The following is a 19,932-nucleotide window of genomic DNA, read 5'->3' as shown; positions in this document are numbered from 1 at the left end:
AAATAAAGCCATTCTAGGATACAATTCTTTCCTCTGATTCCATTGTGTTACTAAATGTCTTGCCTCTAGTAATACAGATGTTTTACAATAGTAATAGTTTCTGAACTCAAATTGGTTTTCAATATTGTAATACTGGTAATTATATGTATAGAAAACTTTTAGTATGAAATGTTTAACATATACATGAATATTATAATTTGGGCACCTTTGCATAAGGACCATATGTTTTAGTATTATTTCTGTCAATACCTGACTTGTGACCTGTAGAAATTGAGTTGTTACCACTTTTAAAAGTTAGATGTTTATTGCTTAATAGTTTTAAAATGGACCTAAAAAATCAGCATACTTTTGTGATGCATATGGAACTATAAAATTCTGAACATAGTTTCAGAATAAAGATTACTATTACATTCACTACCACAAATTAAGTGTACGTCACTATATTTGAAATTCTTCTGTCAGTATAACTGTTATATAAAAAATAATTCTGTAACCTGTCACATATTTGAATGGTACAAGAGTATTTCAGTTGTATGTGTGATTTATATGACAAAGGACACACGAGATGTAAGTAACCTGTGCATTACAGTTAACTTTATTAATGTCAAAAATGGAAGTGAAACAAATCCCCATGAATGACAGTTCAGATTCCCTCTAATCAGTTTGAAGTGATGGTCAAATACTGTATCACATACCCTTATTTAGGTAGTAACAGTAAATGAAACAGCTACATCCAGTAAAATTTCAATGAAAAGAAACTCCAGGACTGAGGTTTCATAAGATTTGTTAACTATGAATGTGAAACTTCATAATATTTTATATTAATATTATCATAAGGCAATTAACATGCCCCCCCCCATAAGAGTTTAATTAGACTTGTGTATATTTATTATCAATGTATTGAGTTTGTATCATGAATATATAAAAATTAAATTTTCAACAAAGATTATTGCAAAAAAAAGAAAACTGATAAGTGAAAAAACACTTTGGAATTGAGACTTGAACCAAGGACCTCTGGTTATTCACCACACATTAATAACCTCTAGATCTATGCTTTTGTGTAGATTTGTGCTGTTATCTCATGGAAATATTTATTCAAAATTGCAATGCTGGTTTGCCCAGAAACATTTTATTAAAATATAACACATAAGTAAGCTTGGCTTTCTTCAAAGATACTCTCTATGAATATTCATTGCAGTGTCTTTAATTTAATGGTAATAAACTTGTTACTGACTACAACTTAAACTTAGTGTGATTTATATCTGTTGTAAATATGAAACATTGCACCTTAAGTTTAGTATTTCCTGAACACTAGTTAGTAGTGTTAGAATATTTTGACACCTCCATTGTGACCTCTAATTAACCAGTGTTTGACTTCAGTAACAGTACTGTTTGGTGGACTAAGTAAACTTATCAGTAGTTTTCTTCAATTACAATTAAATACCTCAACACAAATATGTTTGGAATACAAGGTGTAATATCATATCGACTTTATCCAATAAATAATTGACAGAGTGAGTCTTTCTGTAAACATTCCCAGAGAGATAATGTACAAACTCTTTGAACATACCACTGCTTTATGTTAGGCCTTCTCAAGAAAACCACAGGCTTAATTTGAATTTTTGTTGTTCAACAAATTAGCACATTTATTGTATGTAATTAATAACTTAATCTTTGATACTTGGCAATACTCGTTAATTAAAGACAAGTTTACATTTCACAAATATTCCATTCATACTGTTACCAGGAAGTTGCTGATCAGCATAAAACAAACAAATTCTGTTTACATAAGCATAAAACCCTAACTCATTTTTCCAATAATTACTTTAAACGTAAATGTATAAAAACAGGAGTAGAAAATACTCCATTACTCTGATAAATCTAACTTCACTATTTATACTGGTGATCTTACCTTCTCCCAGTATTCCAGGAAATTACACTGTCTGAAAACAGACTATCTTGATTACAAAGATAATCACTTGCAGAACTGCATATCTCCATCTGTCTAGCTATGCACAAACATATATATCACTAAATTAATGCTATTAGACAAGTATTACAGAAATTCACTAGAACCCAATTAAAAAGTTAGAATAAGTGCTACTTAACGTAAGAAGTACTAGATTTTGTGTATAAAGTCAGTCAAATAAAATCTATACACTAGTGAAGCTGGATTTTGCTTTATATACTGTTATAAAACATCCCGTGTATATATATATTGGAACCTGCCTGTACAATTCTGAGGTGGAAATCTTTAAACACATTCCACTGACTAAACTAAACTACTACAAAAATACAGTGGCCAAATAATTTTATTATTATGTAAATTAACATACTAAAATTTGAGGGGTTAGCAGTATTCTTACAACCCAAAACAACAGACTTAAGTGTTATATCATTCAAACATACCAGCTACACTTCTAGCAACGTGAATACATTGGACAGTACGTACAATGATACTTAAGTAAGTTTCTACATATGGAATTAGCAATTTCTGTATCCAGAGTGTTTGGCTATTGGTTTCTCAGACTTAATAAATTTGTTTTGGTATTTTCTACTTTAAGTCTCTTGTTAATAACATTTAGGACTCATTAATTCAAAACAATGAATGCAGATATACCTTTTGAACTCTAAGTTGCACATAACAGTCAGACATTGGATGATATTCAAATTTGGTATTGTGTACATTACAAAGAATGTTTATAAAAACAACTAACTAGTAATATTTCCACAAAAGTATAAATTACTTCTCACTGTAATTACTCTATATATAATATGCTCTGTGGCTGTGCTTCATTAGTAAGTGTTCAGACCAATAGCTGTGATATCATACATGGAAGGTTGTAGTAAATTAGTAATAAAACTGTTCAAGAAATATGACACTGTTAATTATATTCTCGACAATTTAAATATGTTTTACTATGGGATGGGCAGAAAAACTGACAAGTGGATTGTTTACAGAATAATAACTGAAAGTAATAAGATTTATTTCTTTAGAAATTACATTAACTAAATGATACCAAACTAATGACTGAACAATATTTGTTGAGTTAGAATTATGATTTTTACTTAAATTTGATATCTAGAGTGTACGTTGTCACATGAAAGGTACTGACAAGATATATTTTTACGGGTACAGTTATTTTCAACGTATCGTTTTTTCTTTTATAGAAGAAAATAGATAAAGAAAACTGTAATTGTATCTTGATCAATAAAAGTGGCGTGTCTAATAAAATGGTTACTTGCAGCCCTGAATTCTATAATTAATTAACTGACTGAGGGTGGGCCATAAGATTTATAAAATAGATATGGATTCTACTATAATCATTTTAACAGGACAATATATTTAAACATGTGGTATTAAAAACAATACCTTATCCTAGCATTTCCTAAAGTGTGGGACATATCCCCCAGGAGGATATAAGAGATTAGGGTAGAGCCAATATACAATGATACAAAATTAACAGGATTTTGGGAAATGTTGCCTTAATCCTTCACCTTAGGATTCTTTGAAAACAATCAGCACTTTGTTTGATCTTTGATGTCTAGAAACTCTAAAACAGCATCCAAAAACTGTGCTGGTCTCTCTGAATGAACCCAGTGGCCAGCTTCCTCGATGTATAACATCTTGGCCTTTGGAAATAGTTCATGAATTTGTTCATGATCTTCCTTCCTAGAAACAATTGGTTATTAGTAATATTGTAAAGAGTCTTACATGAACCATTTAAATACAGAACTAAAAACAACATTATTCTTAGAAACTGAAGAAAATCATAAAGCTTTGACAACAGAAAAATAAACAGATGATGCATAATTACCTTTTAAAAATTGTGACGTAATTAAATCAAACCTACATGCAGCAGGCACTATTTTGTAATGAGCAAGTATTGTTCCACTTTTTGTTTTGAACAGTTTCTTTGTAACTTGTCCTTAAAATGATTGGGTAATGTCTGACCACTAAAACTCATTATAACTGTGCAGATTGTCACCCATCATTCGACTAACATTAAAGGAAAAAGGGGAAAAAATTATTACATAATCGAGGGAACAAAAGACAAAGTAATAAATGAAAAACTAACATGTTTTCTGATGCCTTTATTGGTGAAACCATGGTTGTTAATAAATATTTATGAAAATGTACAATTGTCTCTGTCCATTTCCTCAGTTCTGTAATTATCAAGTTTTGGCATGTACTGATGGTTTCAAGTATCAATTTAAAAAATTATTTGTTAGCTTTAATTTCTTCTGGAGTTTAAATACACATGAACATGTATTACTGTACTATTTGGTGTAATTATTGATAGTTTTATAAAGAAATGTTATAATCTTTGACAGCCACATGTTAATACCAAATGAGTTTGTGAACTTGTTTTCATCAGTATCATACCCTTAAAGACAACAATATTTCAACTTCTCAGATATAAACAGAACCACATATTGGTGCATATAGTAAGATCAAAAATGTTATCTTCCTACACAAAGCTGAACTACACCTCATATTACGGTCATGTAAATAACATATTTAATCCTTACCTGACATAGCTAGATTTTCCCCCACAAATGAATAAAGTTTCTCCACTGTAACAGTCACTAAACTCTGGAAATGTTGCAAGATCCGTAAAAAACTTTCTTTCCAAAGCATCCACATTAACCCGCCAAGTAATCCCATTTTCACTTGCTATCAGGTTTGTGAGTATAAACTGCGAAACCAAAATCCTGGTAGAAAATGTGCCATCATTACAGACCTCAAGATTCATGTATTTAACTTTTTAACAGTGGGAAGCAACAAGTAAAAAACCAAAACCCCTTTCACGTAGCAGTCGTTATTTCTTTATTGTTGTTCTGACTTGTACCAAACAAGAAGGTTACTTTGAAGAACCTAACCTATATAATTTGAAACTGGACTATATGCCTTGTACTTTTTTACTTTTATGTTTCAACATTGCCAGTTATTACCAGTTTTATCTTTATGTTAATGTAAATTTTAAAATAAATTCATTAGTATAAGAACCAATTCAATGTGTCTGTTCTTTGAAAGATATCAGCCAGTGATGATACTTATCTCCTGAGTCAAATCTATAAGAGAAGACGTAGAAGACAAAGTATTGAGTTGTAGCCTAATCCTTCATGAAGATACAATTCAGAAGTGATTCTTTTTCTTAATTCAAAAAGTTTAACAATAACCATGTGTAGCATGACCGCGAACAAGTTTACCCATGTTCATGTCTTTGTACAAGCTCTCAAAACACTTGAAATAGTTTTACGACAATTGCTTAGGACTTTTCAATGTAACCTTACAAGTTTGTGTTGACACATGGTCATTACCACCAAGTAACTATGTGGATTACTGAGTTACTAATTAATGTCAATTTCATAATCTAAAGGATCTAGTAAAAGTTAAATTAGAATATCAAACAAGTTATTATGTTTATTTTAAAATCTTAGAAATAAACATAAAGTAATACTTTTGAAGAAATGTATAACATGATGTGAAAAGGTTATTAAAATACCACATGCTGGCACTTGAAAATAATTATTGACCTGATGTAGGAAAACTAATTATTTTATATCAATAAACTGAAATCACAAGAATAAAAGAAAAGGGAAAAAATAAAATTGTTGCATTATAATGAACAAATTTGGGTAATATCCATACTTACTGGGATTGATGAAGAAAGTACATTGTCAAGTATTGTTCTGGCTCTCGTGACAGGTATGTCATCTGATAGTTGTTCAGTGGCTAATCTCATAGCTTTTAAATACTGGAAAATCTGTGAGCCCTTGTTGCTGTTCACTGGACTCACATCTACAATTACTAGCTTTTCCACCAGATGGGGCTATAATTGGTAGAATAATTACAGTTTTATGTTATATTTGACTGCTTAAATTATTTGAAAATTATGATTAATGCTGTCTAGCTAGGTATGGTAGTAAAAACAAATGAAATTGTTAAAAAAAATTATCCTGGCTTGAGCTTGGTGCCAAGTCCCTTGGTTCATGCTAGGTCTCAGAAGCTGATGCTAGTTACTAATAGCTTCAAGCCCCATGTACACACATTTTTCAAATGAAACTTTTCCTTTCCAATTGTCATCACCTTTCTTGAATGAAGTGACATGGTTCAACACAATAACAATTATACATCTTACTAATAAGTATAAAGACACCCAGTTGAGAAGGAATACTAAACAAAGTACACAGGATTACCATCAGGGCATCTCTAGATGTTGGCTTCTTGAGATGCTTTATAAGCAAGATGGACCACTCATGCTCGATAGAGTTCACATTCTCTCCTGGTCACAGGAGAGTGATAATGCTTTGAGCCTTCCTTCTGACTGAATAAAAAATATACATGAAAACACTGTCTTATATAGTAAGTTAATCATTGATAGACATTAGAAAACTTTACTTGACAATTATGAAATATGAAGTAACAACGATTATCACATTGCATATTACAAGTTCTGATAGTCCATCTATCCAAATAACACCCCACATGATAACAGAAATACCACAGCATTTGTAGTGATTTGCAAATAGTTTAAAGAAAATACCTGGACGACAGTGAGAAGCCAAAAAGTATCCATTGTTTGAGATCTATGAAATTATGGACTTCATGTAAAATATTAATGTCTAAGAAATGTAGTAGCATCTGATAACATCTGTGATGCCCACTACTGTCAATGTATGTTACTTCCTGGAGTGAATAGTGGCTTTTATCTGCCCACTTTGCCATTGTAACCATGTTATGAAGATATCATCCGATATTATTTGGGCACACTTGCATCTGTCTTGTAACAATGGCAGCTTTATTACAAGGGTCATCGTCCAGACTTCTTTTTACAGAACAAAGAATTTGTGCTATTGGGAGTCCTTCTGCCTTGAGATCCAGGCTCAGTTACCAAGCTATCAGTGCTTCAGCCCCAACAGATGAAACTCCTCATTTGAATATTAAAGTAAGCTTAATAATTATTTTGTACCCTTCTTGTGGTATACAAATTTTTGTTAAGCACCATATAATATATATATATATATATATATATATATATATACATGTCACATATTAAATCACCAGTGAAACTTCAAACTCGTAATGAACAGTACATATTTTAAGTTACAGAGAGAATTAAAAATCAACACAGTCAGACAATTGTTGAAGTTATTGAATGATGAATAGAGTATTACCCCTTCATTTAGAATAAATTCTACCATCATCAGATTTGTTTAAAAGCATATAAAATATTAACAATAACTCATTTTCAGTATTTAATATATACTTAATATGTGGATGTCTCGCATATTAGTTATTAGGAACTTTCAGATATAAAATGCTGTTTAGTGTACAGTTTTGTTTATTAATTTGTTTATAATTTATTGATGTCAATGCTATGGAGATTTCTATAAGGTCTACATGACAGATGTATAAATAGCTGCAACTAGACAAATGGAAACAGAGTAAAAATAAAGTAATGTGAAAGAGAAGTACAGTCTGGAGAAAATGTAAAGTTAACCAGTGTGGAAGTCTAATGGTTGATATGTTAAAGTGAGGTCAACAGTTTGAAAGAGATAAGGAAAATAATAGGTCTTATCAAAGGGTGTTCTAAACTAACTGAACCCACCTGTCTGGACTCTGACAAAAGACAGATGATTATGGGAAGTATGAAGATCAGACAATTATTAGGAGTTCAAGATGCAACTGTAGTAACTTATGTGACAGCATAAGTGAATTATACATGGATACTATTGCAATAAAAATAAATAAATAATAGTTCAGCTTGTCCAGTGAATTTTGAAGTAACTGAATTAGCCTAAGTGGACTTTTGATGCAAAGAACTGTATAGTGTTTAAGATACAGCTGTGATCTCCAGTGTGTAGAGAATTTTTGTGCAAACGTTTGACTTGTTTCAAACATATATTATTTTAAAAAAACAAGTGGAGTGCATACTGTTTGTTTATTGCCAAATTTATCACCAAAAAGTCACAGACACCTACTATAGAAGAATTCCAAGCTCAACACACACATATATGGATATTGCTTTTCACTTTATACAACATGATGCAGCTGTTTCATATGTGAGAATAAAACAACTGTTCTTTTAACACATATTCTTGATAACTGAGAGGATGTACCATATTTTTCTTATTGTTTAGTATAGCCATCAGCTGAAATTATCAGTTGTTAAGTGACAACATAGCATGAGTTCAGGATCTTTAGGATGCTCACAATTTTTCACATAAATAACACATGAAGGAGAATGGTTAAACTTAAACCACAACATTAACACTAGAAATAAATGACCTTATAACACCAAAGTGTTGTTTTTATTCACACTCATCATTTCACTTGAAAGCTTCTTTAGGATTATTCCACAAAAGCACAAACTGTAATTAATGGTAAAAACTTCATATGATTTAAATAATAAATTCTACTCAAAGCTGTGAAAGTATATAACTTGAAAGAAATGTTTAATTGATTCCATACATTGTTATTAAGGTTCTATTAAATGTGAAAGAAACAGGCCTTTACAAAGTAGTAATAAACGTAAGGATTTTTACAAAGAAACAGGCCTTTACAAAGTAGTAATAAACGTAAGGATTTTTACAGAAAGAAACAGGCCTTTACAAAGTAGTAATAAATGTAAGAATGTTTACAGAAAGAAACAGGCCTTTACAAAGTAGTAATAAACGTAAGGATGTTTACAGTAAGAAACAGGCTTTTACAAAGTAGTAATAAACGTGGGATTTTAGAGATTATTTTACTTTTGTTCAGTAGGGGAAGTGATTTCCAAACTTCTTTTACTGAAGACACCCTAACCCACTAATAAAGGTAATCTACTTTATTCATACAACATCCCTGTTGACACATGTAATATATTTTGTAGAGTTCTTTTATATTCCTAATTAATTTTAATTTGATGAAACTCTTCCAACAAATGGTAGTGACATAGTTTGAAAACCACACTAATATAATGGAAAGTTAAGAAAAGGTAAAATGAAAGAATAATTGATTTTTCTCAATGATTTATGTCTTGAAAAATATTCATCAAACAAATTCAGCCTTTTATGAAATCTGTTTCATATTTGATCATTTTTTCAACTGCAAAACCAAGTGAAATTCACTTTCACATACAACCAGTACTATTACTGTTCATAGAAATCCTTAACATTACAGTAATCAAACCACGAAATCCTTAACATTACAGTAATCAAACCAAGAAATCCTTAACATTACAGTAATCAAACCAAGAAATCCTTAACATTACAGTAATCAAACCAAGAAATCCTTAACATTACAGTAATCAAACCAAGAAATCCTTAACATTACAGTAATCAAACCAAGAAATCCTTAACATTACAGTAATCAAACCAAGAAATCCTTAACATTACAGTAATCAAACAAGTTTCTGACTCACTTTTTTCAAGGCCAATGTCATGGCAGTTCTCCCTCCCATACTGTGTCCAATAAGCACTACTTGGCACAAGCCCATGTTATCCATGAAGTATTCAGTATCAGCTGCCATGCTGTGATAATCCATCTCCTCTGTGTGAGGGCTATCACCATGGTTTCTGGCATCTAAGGCAAATACCTTTGAAAATGTTCAGTCAGACTTGTGATCAATTTGTTTGCATAACTAAAAGATAACAAACTCAATCTGGTTAGTAATTCACTTGGACAATTTTCACTTATTAAAGAAAAAGAATATTATGAATATTTTATGTTTCAAAAATTTTCATGGTTCAGTTTGAAGAAATTTTATAATTTTTCAAATATAATTTTGAAAAATTCTGAGAATTAACATTTACCAGAAAGTTATAAAAAAAAATTTATTTTAAACAAATTTCAAATATCAGAAACATAACAGGACACAAAAACTTACCTTTCTACCACTCTTTAAAGAAATAACTTTTGCCATAGTTTTCCAATTCATTTTGGAACCCAGCAAACCATGGAGAACCACAACTGGCTGACAATGTTTTGGAACATCTCTTGTACTTTCATAAGAAGCATCACGATAACTTGACGGGGTTATCCTATGAAGCAAACAGTGGTCAACTTCTGATAAGTTTTTTTTTTTTATAAAGGATAAATTCTTTTAATAACACACAGATCACAATTTATTTGACTTTTTTTTCTCAGTTTCAACAACTTGCAGTTTGAATCTGTTGAGAACCAATTGTTCTAAAAATCTAATACAGACAAAAAGAAACAAATTAAAATTAATCAAACTTAAATTCTTAACTAGTCACCAACCATTAAGTACTTAACAGATATGTATTTACAGTGTGGTTGTAGTAACTGGAAATCGACTGTTGTTGTAGTTAGTAGCCGAACAAGTCTTAATGTTACCTAACCATCACAACCTCATTCTAAGTACTTAATGACCCAGTACAGCCTTGGATTTTGTAATGAATTAAGAAAAATTTAAAGGTAGACCCAAGTTAAGTGGATAATACATCAGAATTCTATAAAGAATACCCTGGATCAGACTTAAGCTACTGCAAGCATAGAAATAATCCTTCTCTAGACTTCTCTCAATATGGCAATAAATTAGCAGTCAAAACACAATATAAAACAAGTTTGTATTCAGTGAGGATCAGAATGAAGGATTTCAAACACTATCTGGAAAAAATTAGTGCTTATTTTAAATTATTTTTAGGGTAAAATTTAGGCATTTTAGGGATGCCTATGATTTTCATAGTGTATTTTTTAAACAAATAGCAGTAAATAAACACAATTTATTTTGCTTATTCACTGTTTTCTCTGAAACTTAATATTCATTACTATTAAATATTAAAGTTATATGGAACTATACACTGTTGTTAGAAACTTTTCAAGTTGATTATATATTATAGAATAATGTAAAGATATGGCTAAGGATTCTTCTAGAGTAGGTATCTGTGACTTGTTAGCAATAAATTTAATGATAAATGAACAGCACACACTCCACTCCTTTTTAAAATTATATATTTGAAACATTAAACATATATATAAAAATTCTTTACAATATTTTTCTCTATTTTGTATCTTAAAAGCTATACAATTTTCTTTTACTTGTCAAAAATCCACTTAGGCCAATTCAATTGCTTTAGAATTCAGTTGACAAGCCAAGCTATTTTTCTCTGTTTCCTATGCAACAGTATCTGGGTATAACTCACTTATCCTGTCATGTGAGTAACTGTGGTTGGATCCTTAACTTCCAATCATCTACTTTTTCATACTTCCAAATAACTGTGTGCCTTTCCACAAAAGTCTAGACAGGCAGGTTCAGTTAGTTTAGAACACTATCTGATGAGATAAATTTTCTTTATCACTTCCAAGCCATTAATTTCAACCAATATATAAACTGTTAATATGAATGACATGAAACAACAAGTATCCATTGGTTACCATTACATTAAAGAGACTGGGAGTGTGAGCTCAGGTGAAGATATGAGTTAGAAGTTCACTGGACAAACTGGCTAGAAACAGAAGTTGAATTATATATATATATATATATATATATATATAATTAAAAGCCAATGAAGAGATATATATTTAAACAGAAATATGCACCAAACAAAGTTTTCTATATACACCTTTTTTTACTATAATAGAAATACACAATATTATCACTAATTAATATCACACTTAGGTGATTATAACAGTGATCTAGCACATAACTCAAAACTTATTTATAACCCAGCATTCAGTATTTAAACTTTAGTAACAATAATAAATCAATTAAAAAGGAAAATCACTAATTAATATCACACTTAGGTGATTATAACAGTGATCTAGCACATAACTCAAAACTTATTTATAACCCAGCATTCAGTATTTAAACTTTAGTAACAATAATAAATCAATTAAAAAGGAAAATCACTAATCAATATCACACTTAGGTGATTATAACAGTGATCTAGCACATAACTCAAAACTTATTTATAACCCAGCATTCAGTATTTAAACTTTAGTAACAATAATAAATCAATTAAAAAGGAAAATCACTAATTAATATCACACTTAGGTGATTATAACAGTGATCTAGCACATAACTCAAAACTTATTTATAACCCAGCATTCAGTATTTAAACTTTAGTAACAATAATAAATCAATTAAAAAGGAAAAACACTAATTAATATCACACTTAGGTGATTATAACAGTGATCTAGCACATAACTCAAAACTTATTTATAATCCAGCATTCAGTATTTAAACTTTAGTAACAATAATAAATCAATTAAAAAGGAAAATCACTAATTAATATCACACTTAGGTGATTATAACAGTGATCTAGCACATAACTCAAAACTTATTTATAACCCAACATTCAGTATTTAAACTTTAGTAACAATAATAAATCAATTAAAAAGTTTCACAATGTGGGAAAAACACTTAGGTTGAAGGAGTCTTTATAAAAATGAATAAAAACCCTACCCAAGGGCAATTTTACACTTGAAGAAGATATCCCCATCTGTTTATAGAAGTTTCATGTTTTAAATTAAATGATACAAAATGGGTTTATTATATATAAATAATTTGAACTTAACTATATGGATACACCTGACCAGAACATAATGTTCTTTCATAAGTGTAAGGATTCTCTTTTTATTCATAACTTCATTTTTAACAAATTCTTTATTCAATATTAGATAAAATTTGATAATATTTTTCATGTTAAAAAACTACAGAAAAATGCATTGAAAATATAAAATATAGAAAAACTTTTTTAAAATCAAGGTAATAGAATTTTTCACTTAATTTTGTACCAGTTATAAAAACAGGGCATAATATGGTAATCCTATCTTTAGGTTAAATGAATAAAATTTAAAATCAAACAAAATTTATCTGCAATCCAATGTAAGCCTGTTTTATATATTGTAGTCCATAATGGGGTATGAAACTGGACCTAGAACTAGGGTTACCACGTTTAAAATGGGGTATGAAACTGAACCTAGAACTAGGGTTACCATGTTCAAAATGGGGTATGAAACTGGACCTAGAACTAGGGTTACCATGTTCAAAATGGGGTATGAAACTGGACCTAGAACTTGGATTACCATGTTCAAAATGGAGTATGAAACTGGACCTAGAACTCAGGTTACCACATTCAAAATGGGGTATGAAACTGATCCTAGAACTAGGGTTATCATGTTCAAAATGGAGAATGAAACTGGACCTAGAACTGGGTTTACCATGTTCAAAATGGGGTATGAAACTGGACCTAGAACTAGGGTTACCATGTTCTCATATGCTTAATTTTTCTATCCTTCTAAGATACCTTGACATTTAATGTGAAATAGTTACATAGTTTAAAGATAGCTGAAAATGGTCTAAGCACATGGAAATGTTGTAAGAAATGTGATTTGGCTTAAAAACAAATGCTCCTAATGTTCAAGACAATGACTGCGTAACTAATTACAATTATTTGGACAACAAATTTTGTATTTCTCAACTGTTCAACAAATTATATAATACTTGTATTTAAACTTGTCGCATCTTAAAAGTTAAATCTGTATTTTCATGTAACCAGAATTTCTATGCCTAGCTTCATATATGATAAAAACAGTTGTACAACAGATAAGTATCTAGAGCAACAATCATATTAATTTAAACTTAGAGATTTACAGTTTCATTTAACAAACTACTACTGGTTATACAGTAGATCTTCTGAATCACTGCAATGTAAATCAAACTTATTTATGTGACCAGAGTTCATGAAATTAAAATATCCACTTGTTAAACTTGTGACTTTCACATGTTAGACATTACATTGTAGTCCAAGTAAAAGTGAACATATTTTCAAACAGAGCTATAAACAATTCTCTACAATAAATACAACTAATAGATCAGTCAGAAACTGAAAGGAATTCTTAGTTATAACATTCCAAGATTAATTGTATACTTGGTTATATAATTCTTAGTGATACCCATTAATATCACAACTGATAAACTTCCTTTGTAAACCAGATAATAAAAAAACAAACCTGCAACAGTTGAGGTAACTGATATTCAGAAGTTGCCTTGATCTAAAAACACAAACTTACAAGGTGTTGTGGCAGTAATAAGAACTGTCAATATGAGGTTATGATTGTTTTTTATTAAATCAAACTTCTAAAAAAAACATCCACACTCATATCAAAAATTATATTTGTTAAAATAATATATCATTCTCTTAACAGTATAAAGTACTTCCATATAATAGTTATCAATACTGCAACTTCAGTTATAATGACTCTTGACTACAGTTAATTATTTGAATAATAATTCTGGACAAAAGGAGGAAAAGTCTTATAGTGACAGTCATGTGTTTTGTATATAAAACTTTTTTAAACATGAATCTAATATACACTTATTAACTTTATCACTTAATCTAACCAACAATAGTTATTCTCTCCATGGGAATAAAAGAATGCCTTACCCATCTGTATAATTACTATTGTACAATAAATACAATGAAAAGCTCCACTTTTTTGATCTAGACAAACATTACCAGCACGTTTTGTCATCTAGACACAAGCTTTACTAACATGTTTTGTCATCCAGACACAAGCTTTACCAGCATGTTTTGTCATCCAGACACAAGCATTACCAGCACGTTTTGTCATCTAGACACAAGCTTTACTAACAAGTTTTGTCATCTAGACACAAGCATTACCAGCATCTTTTGTCATCTAGACCCAAGCATTACCAGCATGTTTTGTCATCTAGACACAAGCTTTACCAGCATGTTTTGTCATCTAGACACAAGCTTTACTAACAAGTTTTGTCATCTAGACACAAGCATTACTAACATGTTTTGTCATCTAGACACAAGCATTACCAGCATCTTTTGTCATCCAGACACAAGCATTACTAACATGTTTTGTCATCTAGACACAAGCATTACTAACATGTTTTGTCATCTAGACACAAGCATTACCAGCATCTTTTGTCATCCAGACACAAGCATTACCAGCATGTTTTGTCATCTAGACACAAGCATTACTAACATGTTTTGTCATCTAGACACAAGCTTTACCAGCATGTTTTGTCATCCAGACACAAGCATTACTAACATGTTTTGTCATCTAGACACAAGCATTACTAACATGTTTTGTCATCTAGACACAAGCATTACCAGCACGTTTTGTCATCTAGACACAAGCATTACTAACATGTTTTGTCATCTAGACACAAGCATTACTAACATGTTTTGTCATCTAGACACAAGCATTACCAGCATCTTTTGTCATCCAGACACAAGCATTACCAGCATGTTTTGTCATCTAGACACAAGCATTACTAACATGTTTTGTCATCTAGACACAAGCATTACCAGCATGTTTTGTCATCTAGGCGCAAGCTTTACCAGCATGTTTTGTCATCTAGACACAAGCATTACTAACATGTTTTGTCATCTAGACACAAGCATTACCAGCATGTTTTGTCATCTAGACGCAAGTTTTACCAGCATGTTTTGTCATCTAGACACAAGCATTACTAACATGTTTTGTCATCTAGACACAAGCATTACCAGCATCTTTTGTCATCCAGACACAAGCATTACCAGCATGTTTTGTCATCTAGACACAAGCATTACTAACATGTTTTGTCATCTAGACACAAGCATTACTAACATGTTTTGTCATCTAGACACAAGCATTACCAGCATCTTTTGTCATCTAGACACAAGCTTTACCAGCATGTTTTGTCATCTAGACACAAGCATTACCAGCATCTTTTGTCATCTAGACACAAGCTTTACCAGCATGTTTTGTCATCTAGACACAAGCATTACCAGCATCTTTTGTCATCTAGACACAAGCATTACTAACATGTTTTGTCATCTAGACACAAGGATTACTAACATGTTTTGTCATCTAGACACAAGCATTATCAGCATGTTTTGTCATCTAGACACAAGCATTACCAGCATGTTTTGTCATCTAGACACAAGCATTATCAGCATGTTTTGTCATCTAGACGCAAGCATTATCAGCATGTTTTGTCATCTAGACGCAAGCTTTACCAGCATGTTTTGTCATCTAGACACAAGCATTATCAGCATGTTTTGTCATCTAGACGCAAGCATTATCAGCATGTTTTGTCATCTAGACACAAGCATTACTAACATGTTTTGTCATCTAGACACAAGCATTACTAACATGTTTTGTCATCTAGACACAAGGATTACTAACATGTTTTGTCATCTAGACACAAGCATTATCAGCATGTTTTGTCATCTAGACACAAGCATTACTAACATGTTTTGTCATCTAGACACAAGCATTACCAGCATGTTTTGTCATCTAGACACAAGCATTACCAGCATGTTTTGTCATCTAGACACAAGCATTATCAGCATGTTTTGTCATCTAGACGCAAGCATTATCAGCATGTTTTGTCATCTAGACACAAGCATTACCAGCACGTTTTGTCATCTAGACACAAGCATTACTAACATGTTTTGTCATCTAGACACAAGCATTACTAACATGTTTTGTCATCTAGACACAAGCATTACTAACATGTTTTGTCATCTAGACACAAGCATTACCAGCATGTTTTGTCATCCAGACACAAGCATTATCAGCATGTTTTGTCATCTAGACGCAAGCATTATCAGCATGTTTTGTCATCTAGACGCAAGCTTTACCAGCATGTTTTGTCATCTAGACACAAGCATTATCAGCATGTTTTGTCATCTAGACGCAAGCATTATCAGCATGTTTTGTCATCTAGACACAAGCATTACTAACATGTTTTGTCATCTAGACACAAGGATTACTAACATGTTTTGTCATCTAGACACAAGCATTATCAGCATGTTTTGTCATCTAGACACAAGCATTACTAACATGTTTTGTCATCTAGACACAAGCATTACTAACATGTTTTGTCATCTAGACACAAGCATTACCAGCATGTTTTGTCATCTAGACACAAGCATTATCAGCATGTTTTGTCATCTAGACGCAAGCATTATCAGCATGTTTTGTCATCTAGACGCAAGCTTTACCAGCATGTTTTGTCATCTAGACACAAGCATTACTAACATGTTTTGTCATCTAGACACAAGCATTACCAGCATGTTTTGTCATCTAGACACAAGCATCACCAACATGTTTTATTATTTTACAAAATAATTTCCACATTAAAATTTTCATATACTGGAAATTATTACCCTTTCTGTGAACTTTTGTGAGAGCCAATCCACGTTGTACACAATCTCCAAGCTCCGAAAGTGGGACGTGACATGTAGATGAAATTGTTTTTCCAATGATTTTTTGCTATCTTGATTTCTCGTTTGTAACAAAGTAAGGGTCTGTGAAAGTTAATTTGGCATGAAAACTTCCTCTGGCTAAGCCAAACCTTGTCAGATTGAAGCCAGAATTGAGGCATATGTACAATATTCAAGAAACTTTTATCTAGTAGGTTTATTCTCAATTTTATACAGGCCATCTCTCTGATGTGATGATCTGAAATTAGAGTTTTTAGTTAAAAATCATAAGGTTTACTTTACTAATTCCTAAAAGAAAACTCAGAAACCAAAAACAATAAAATTACTGTGGGTATTACACTATATCATTATATTATATTAAACTATATCATTATATTATATTACAGTAAACTATATCATTATATTATATTACAGTAAACTATATCATTATATTATATTACATTAAACTATATCATTATGTTACATTAAACTATATCATTATATTATATTAAACTATATCATTATATTATATTACACTATATCATTATATTATATTAAACTATATCATAGAATTTCCATGATATTCAAAATGAATTTAAACTGATGTTTAGGTCTATTTCTCATTAGTTAAAATATCTTTAATAGCAAAAATATAAATAAATAAAACTAATTAACAACAATTAGAATGTTACAGTACTTTCATAAATAGAATCAAAGTTTTAAAAACAATTCTCAAGCATAAGCTGAGTGCTGTCTCAAATTAATAACCCTGACTAATAAAGAATACAATATATGGTATTCCTGGAACATAATGTTCTAAAAATTATAAATCTTACTTCCATATTGGTAAAATTCTAAACAGTTTGATAAAATGAGCTTTGCAAAACCATTTAATGACAAGAGTTATCATAAAAGAAAGGAAATATGAATTAACCTAAACTTAGTATTCTATTTCTTAGGGGATGTTACTTACCTGGATAATGGAAGAGAGGGTAAAGTTGGTATATATTTAGATTTTCATAAAGGTGTCATAGAGATGATTAAGTTAGAACATCACATTTATAACAGTTTGTGAAAGATTTGTTAAGTGGATTTTAGACAGACAAAAAACAATTCTTAAAACTGTTTCACAAACTGGATTCTTGTTTTTAGTGCCTAAATAATTAGTAACTATATCTTTTGTTTAAACTAATGACATTGAAACTGACATAATTAGTAGTTTATTAACGACATTAAAATCTTTTATATCGCTACCTATGCTAAGAACACTGAGGGAATTATAAAATGACTTGGCTCAGCTGATAAATTGGACACTGAGTTATCATTATTCCAATCACACATTTATTGTAGAGAAGAACCCATAAGAAGACTAGAAGAATGGATCATGCTACCATGTTAGTGGTAAAACTAACATAACTTCATGATGCATTCAATAAACAAACTTACCAAAAGTTAGGAATATAGTAGGGAGACTTAGTCTCGCCTGAATCATGGTTTTATCTTTTAAGAAAGAACATAGACTTACTAGATAAGACCCACAATATGGTTACTGGTATGATTCTTGGGATGGAAAGGTTCTCTTGTAGATTATATAAATTAAAATCTCTTAATCTGTTCTCATTTGAGAAAAAAAAAAAAAGTAAGAAATTGATTACATTAAGGGATCAAAAAGGCTAAAAGCCCCTCATATCTCTGCACAGAATTTTGACGACAACAGAGCCATGGGATGCAAGTTTAAAACACGTAAAAATTTTATTTTTCTGACACTGGAACACGGTGGAAATATTTTAATGGCTGAATTTCCATTGGCGTAACACGATAACGTATTACATTAAACTGAAGGGCCATGCTCTTCTTCGTATCTTATTTTCTGCCATCATTTAGTTTTACGATATAACGCGGCTTCTCCAGCATTTTTATATATTCAAACAACCAATCACGATAAACTATCATCAATATTGTAATTACAACTACAATTTACAAATAAACTATGAATAATATGATGTACATACGTATATACAATTATTGCCACCATGTAACAGTTTCAATTTCAAGTCAAACTAACAAATTATTTCTCGCATATTCACAAACACACACAGGATACCCAAATAACTTAAGCAAAGCAGACGAATATACCACTACAGCACCCTCTATTGAATAACAACGGCAAATATGAGAACGATACCATTAAAAAGATTAATAACAATTAATCAAAATCATTCAAAAATTACAATCGCATAATTTAACATTATATACAAACAAGTGCAAGAAATAAATTAGTTTGTTTGTTGTTAAGCACAAACTTACAAAATCGGCTATTCTTTGAATCTGGAAATAAAAGGTTGAAGAATTTCATAATGTCGTTTTTCATACTTGTGTTTTTTCACCAGGCAATTTTAAGTTTCATCCACATGGGTATTTGTTCTGTGTTCATATGTTTCGAATCCAAATTTCTAGCGTCATAAGTTTTCAGGCTTATTGTTGAGTCAGTGGGGATGTTCATTTTTTCAAGCAACTTCACACTCGGATATTGGACATGCTCAATGCAGATAACTGAACTACGGATTTTAGTATTGTGAGTCTGTAAACTTACCAGTATCCTACCGGGAGAAAGTGGTAAAATGAATCAGCCAAGAAGAGAAGTAAAACACACAAATAGGACATTTATGTTTTTTTAGAATGTTATTCCTGAAATGCAGCACCACATCATAACCATATTAGTTAAATTTACCAATTATTGAAAACACGTTT

General features: G+C 30.9%; 1 protein-coding gene across 2 annotated transcripts; it reads right to left on the bottom strand.

Moving 5' to 3' along the window:
- Positions 1–1,613: 1,613 nt before the first annotated feature.
- Positions 1,614–19,345, bottom strand: LOC143256298 (sn-1-specific diacylglycerol lipase ABHD11-like). Of its 2 annotated transcripts, none has more exons than XM_076513360.1 (7): positions 19,194–19,345; positions 17,146–17,440; positions 9,876–10,029; positions 9,411–9,584; positions 5,661–5,837; positions 4,534–4,700; positions 1,614–3,673 (listed from the first exon to the last, which is right to left on the bottom strand). In XM_076513360.1, the coding sequence occupies exons 2-7, from the start codon at positions 17,421–17,423 to the stop codon at positions 3,520–3,522; spliced, it is 1,104 nt and encodes a 367-aa protein (XP_076369475.1). In that variant the 5' UTR covers positions 17,424–17,440; positions 19,194–19,345; the 3' UTR covers positions 1,614–3,519. The 2 variants fall into 2 exon arrangements, with proteins under 2 accessions (XP_076369475.1, XP_076369476.1); XM_076513361.1 differs by having other exon boundaries at positions 18,155–19,321.
- Positions 19,346–19,932: the final 587 nt, after the last annotated feature.

The sequence above is a fragment of the Tachypleus tridentatus genome, chromosome 7, assembly GCF_004210375.1.
Source record: "Tachypleus tridentatus isolate NWPU-2018 chromosome 7, ASM421037v1, whole genome shotgun sequence".
NCBI lineage: Eukaryota > Metazoa > Arthropoda > Merostomata > Xiphosura > Limulidae > Tachypleus > Tachypleus tridentatus.
Note: the sequence above shows the minus strand (reverse complement) of the source record. Positions and strands in the feature narration are given on the sequence as shown.

Coding starts and splice junctions, on each gene's coding strand:
- LOC143256298 (XM_076513360.1), bottom strand. CDS start 17,423: ATGGCCTGTATAAAATTGAGAATAAACCTACTAGATAAAAGTTTCTTG. Junction 9,585..9,875: donor CTTTAAAGAGTGGTAGAAAG/GTAAGTTTTTGT, acceptor ACATTTTCAAAG/GTATTTGCCTTAGATGCCAG. Junction 3,674..4,533: donor GGAAAATCTAGCTATGTCAG/GTAAGGATTAAA, acceptor AATTGTTTCTAG/GAAGGAAGATCATGAACAAA.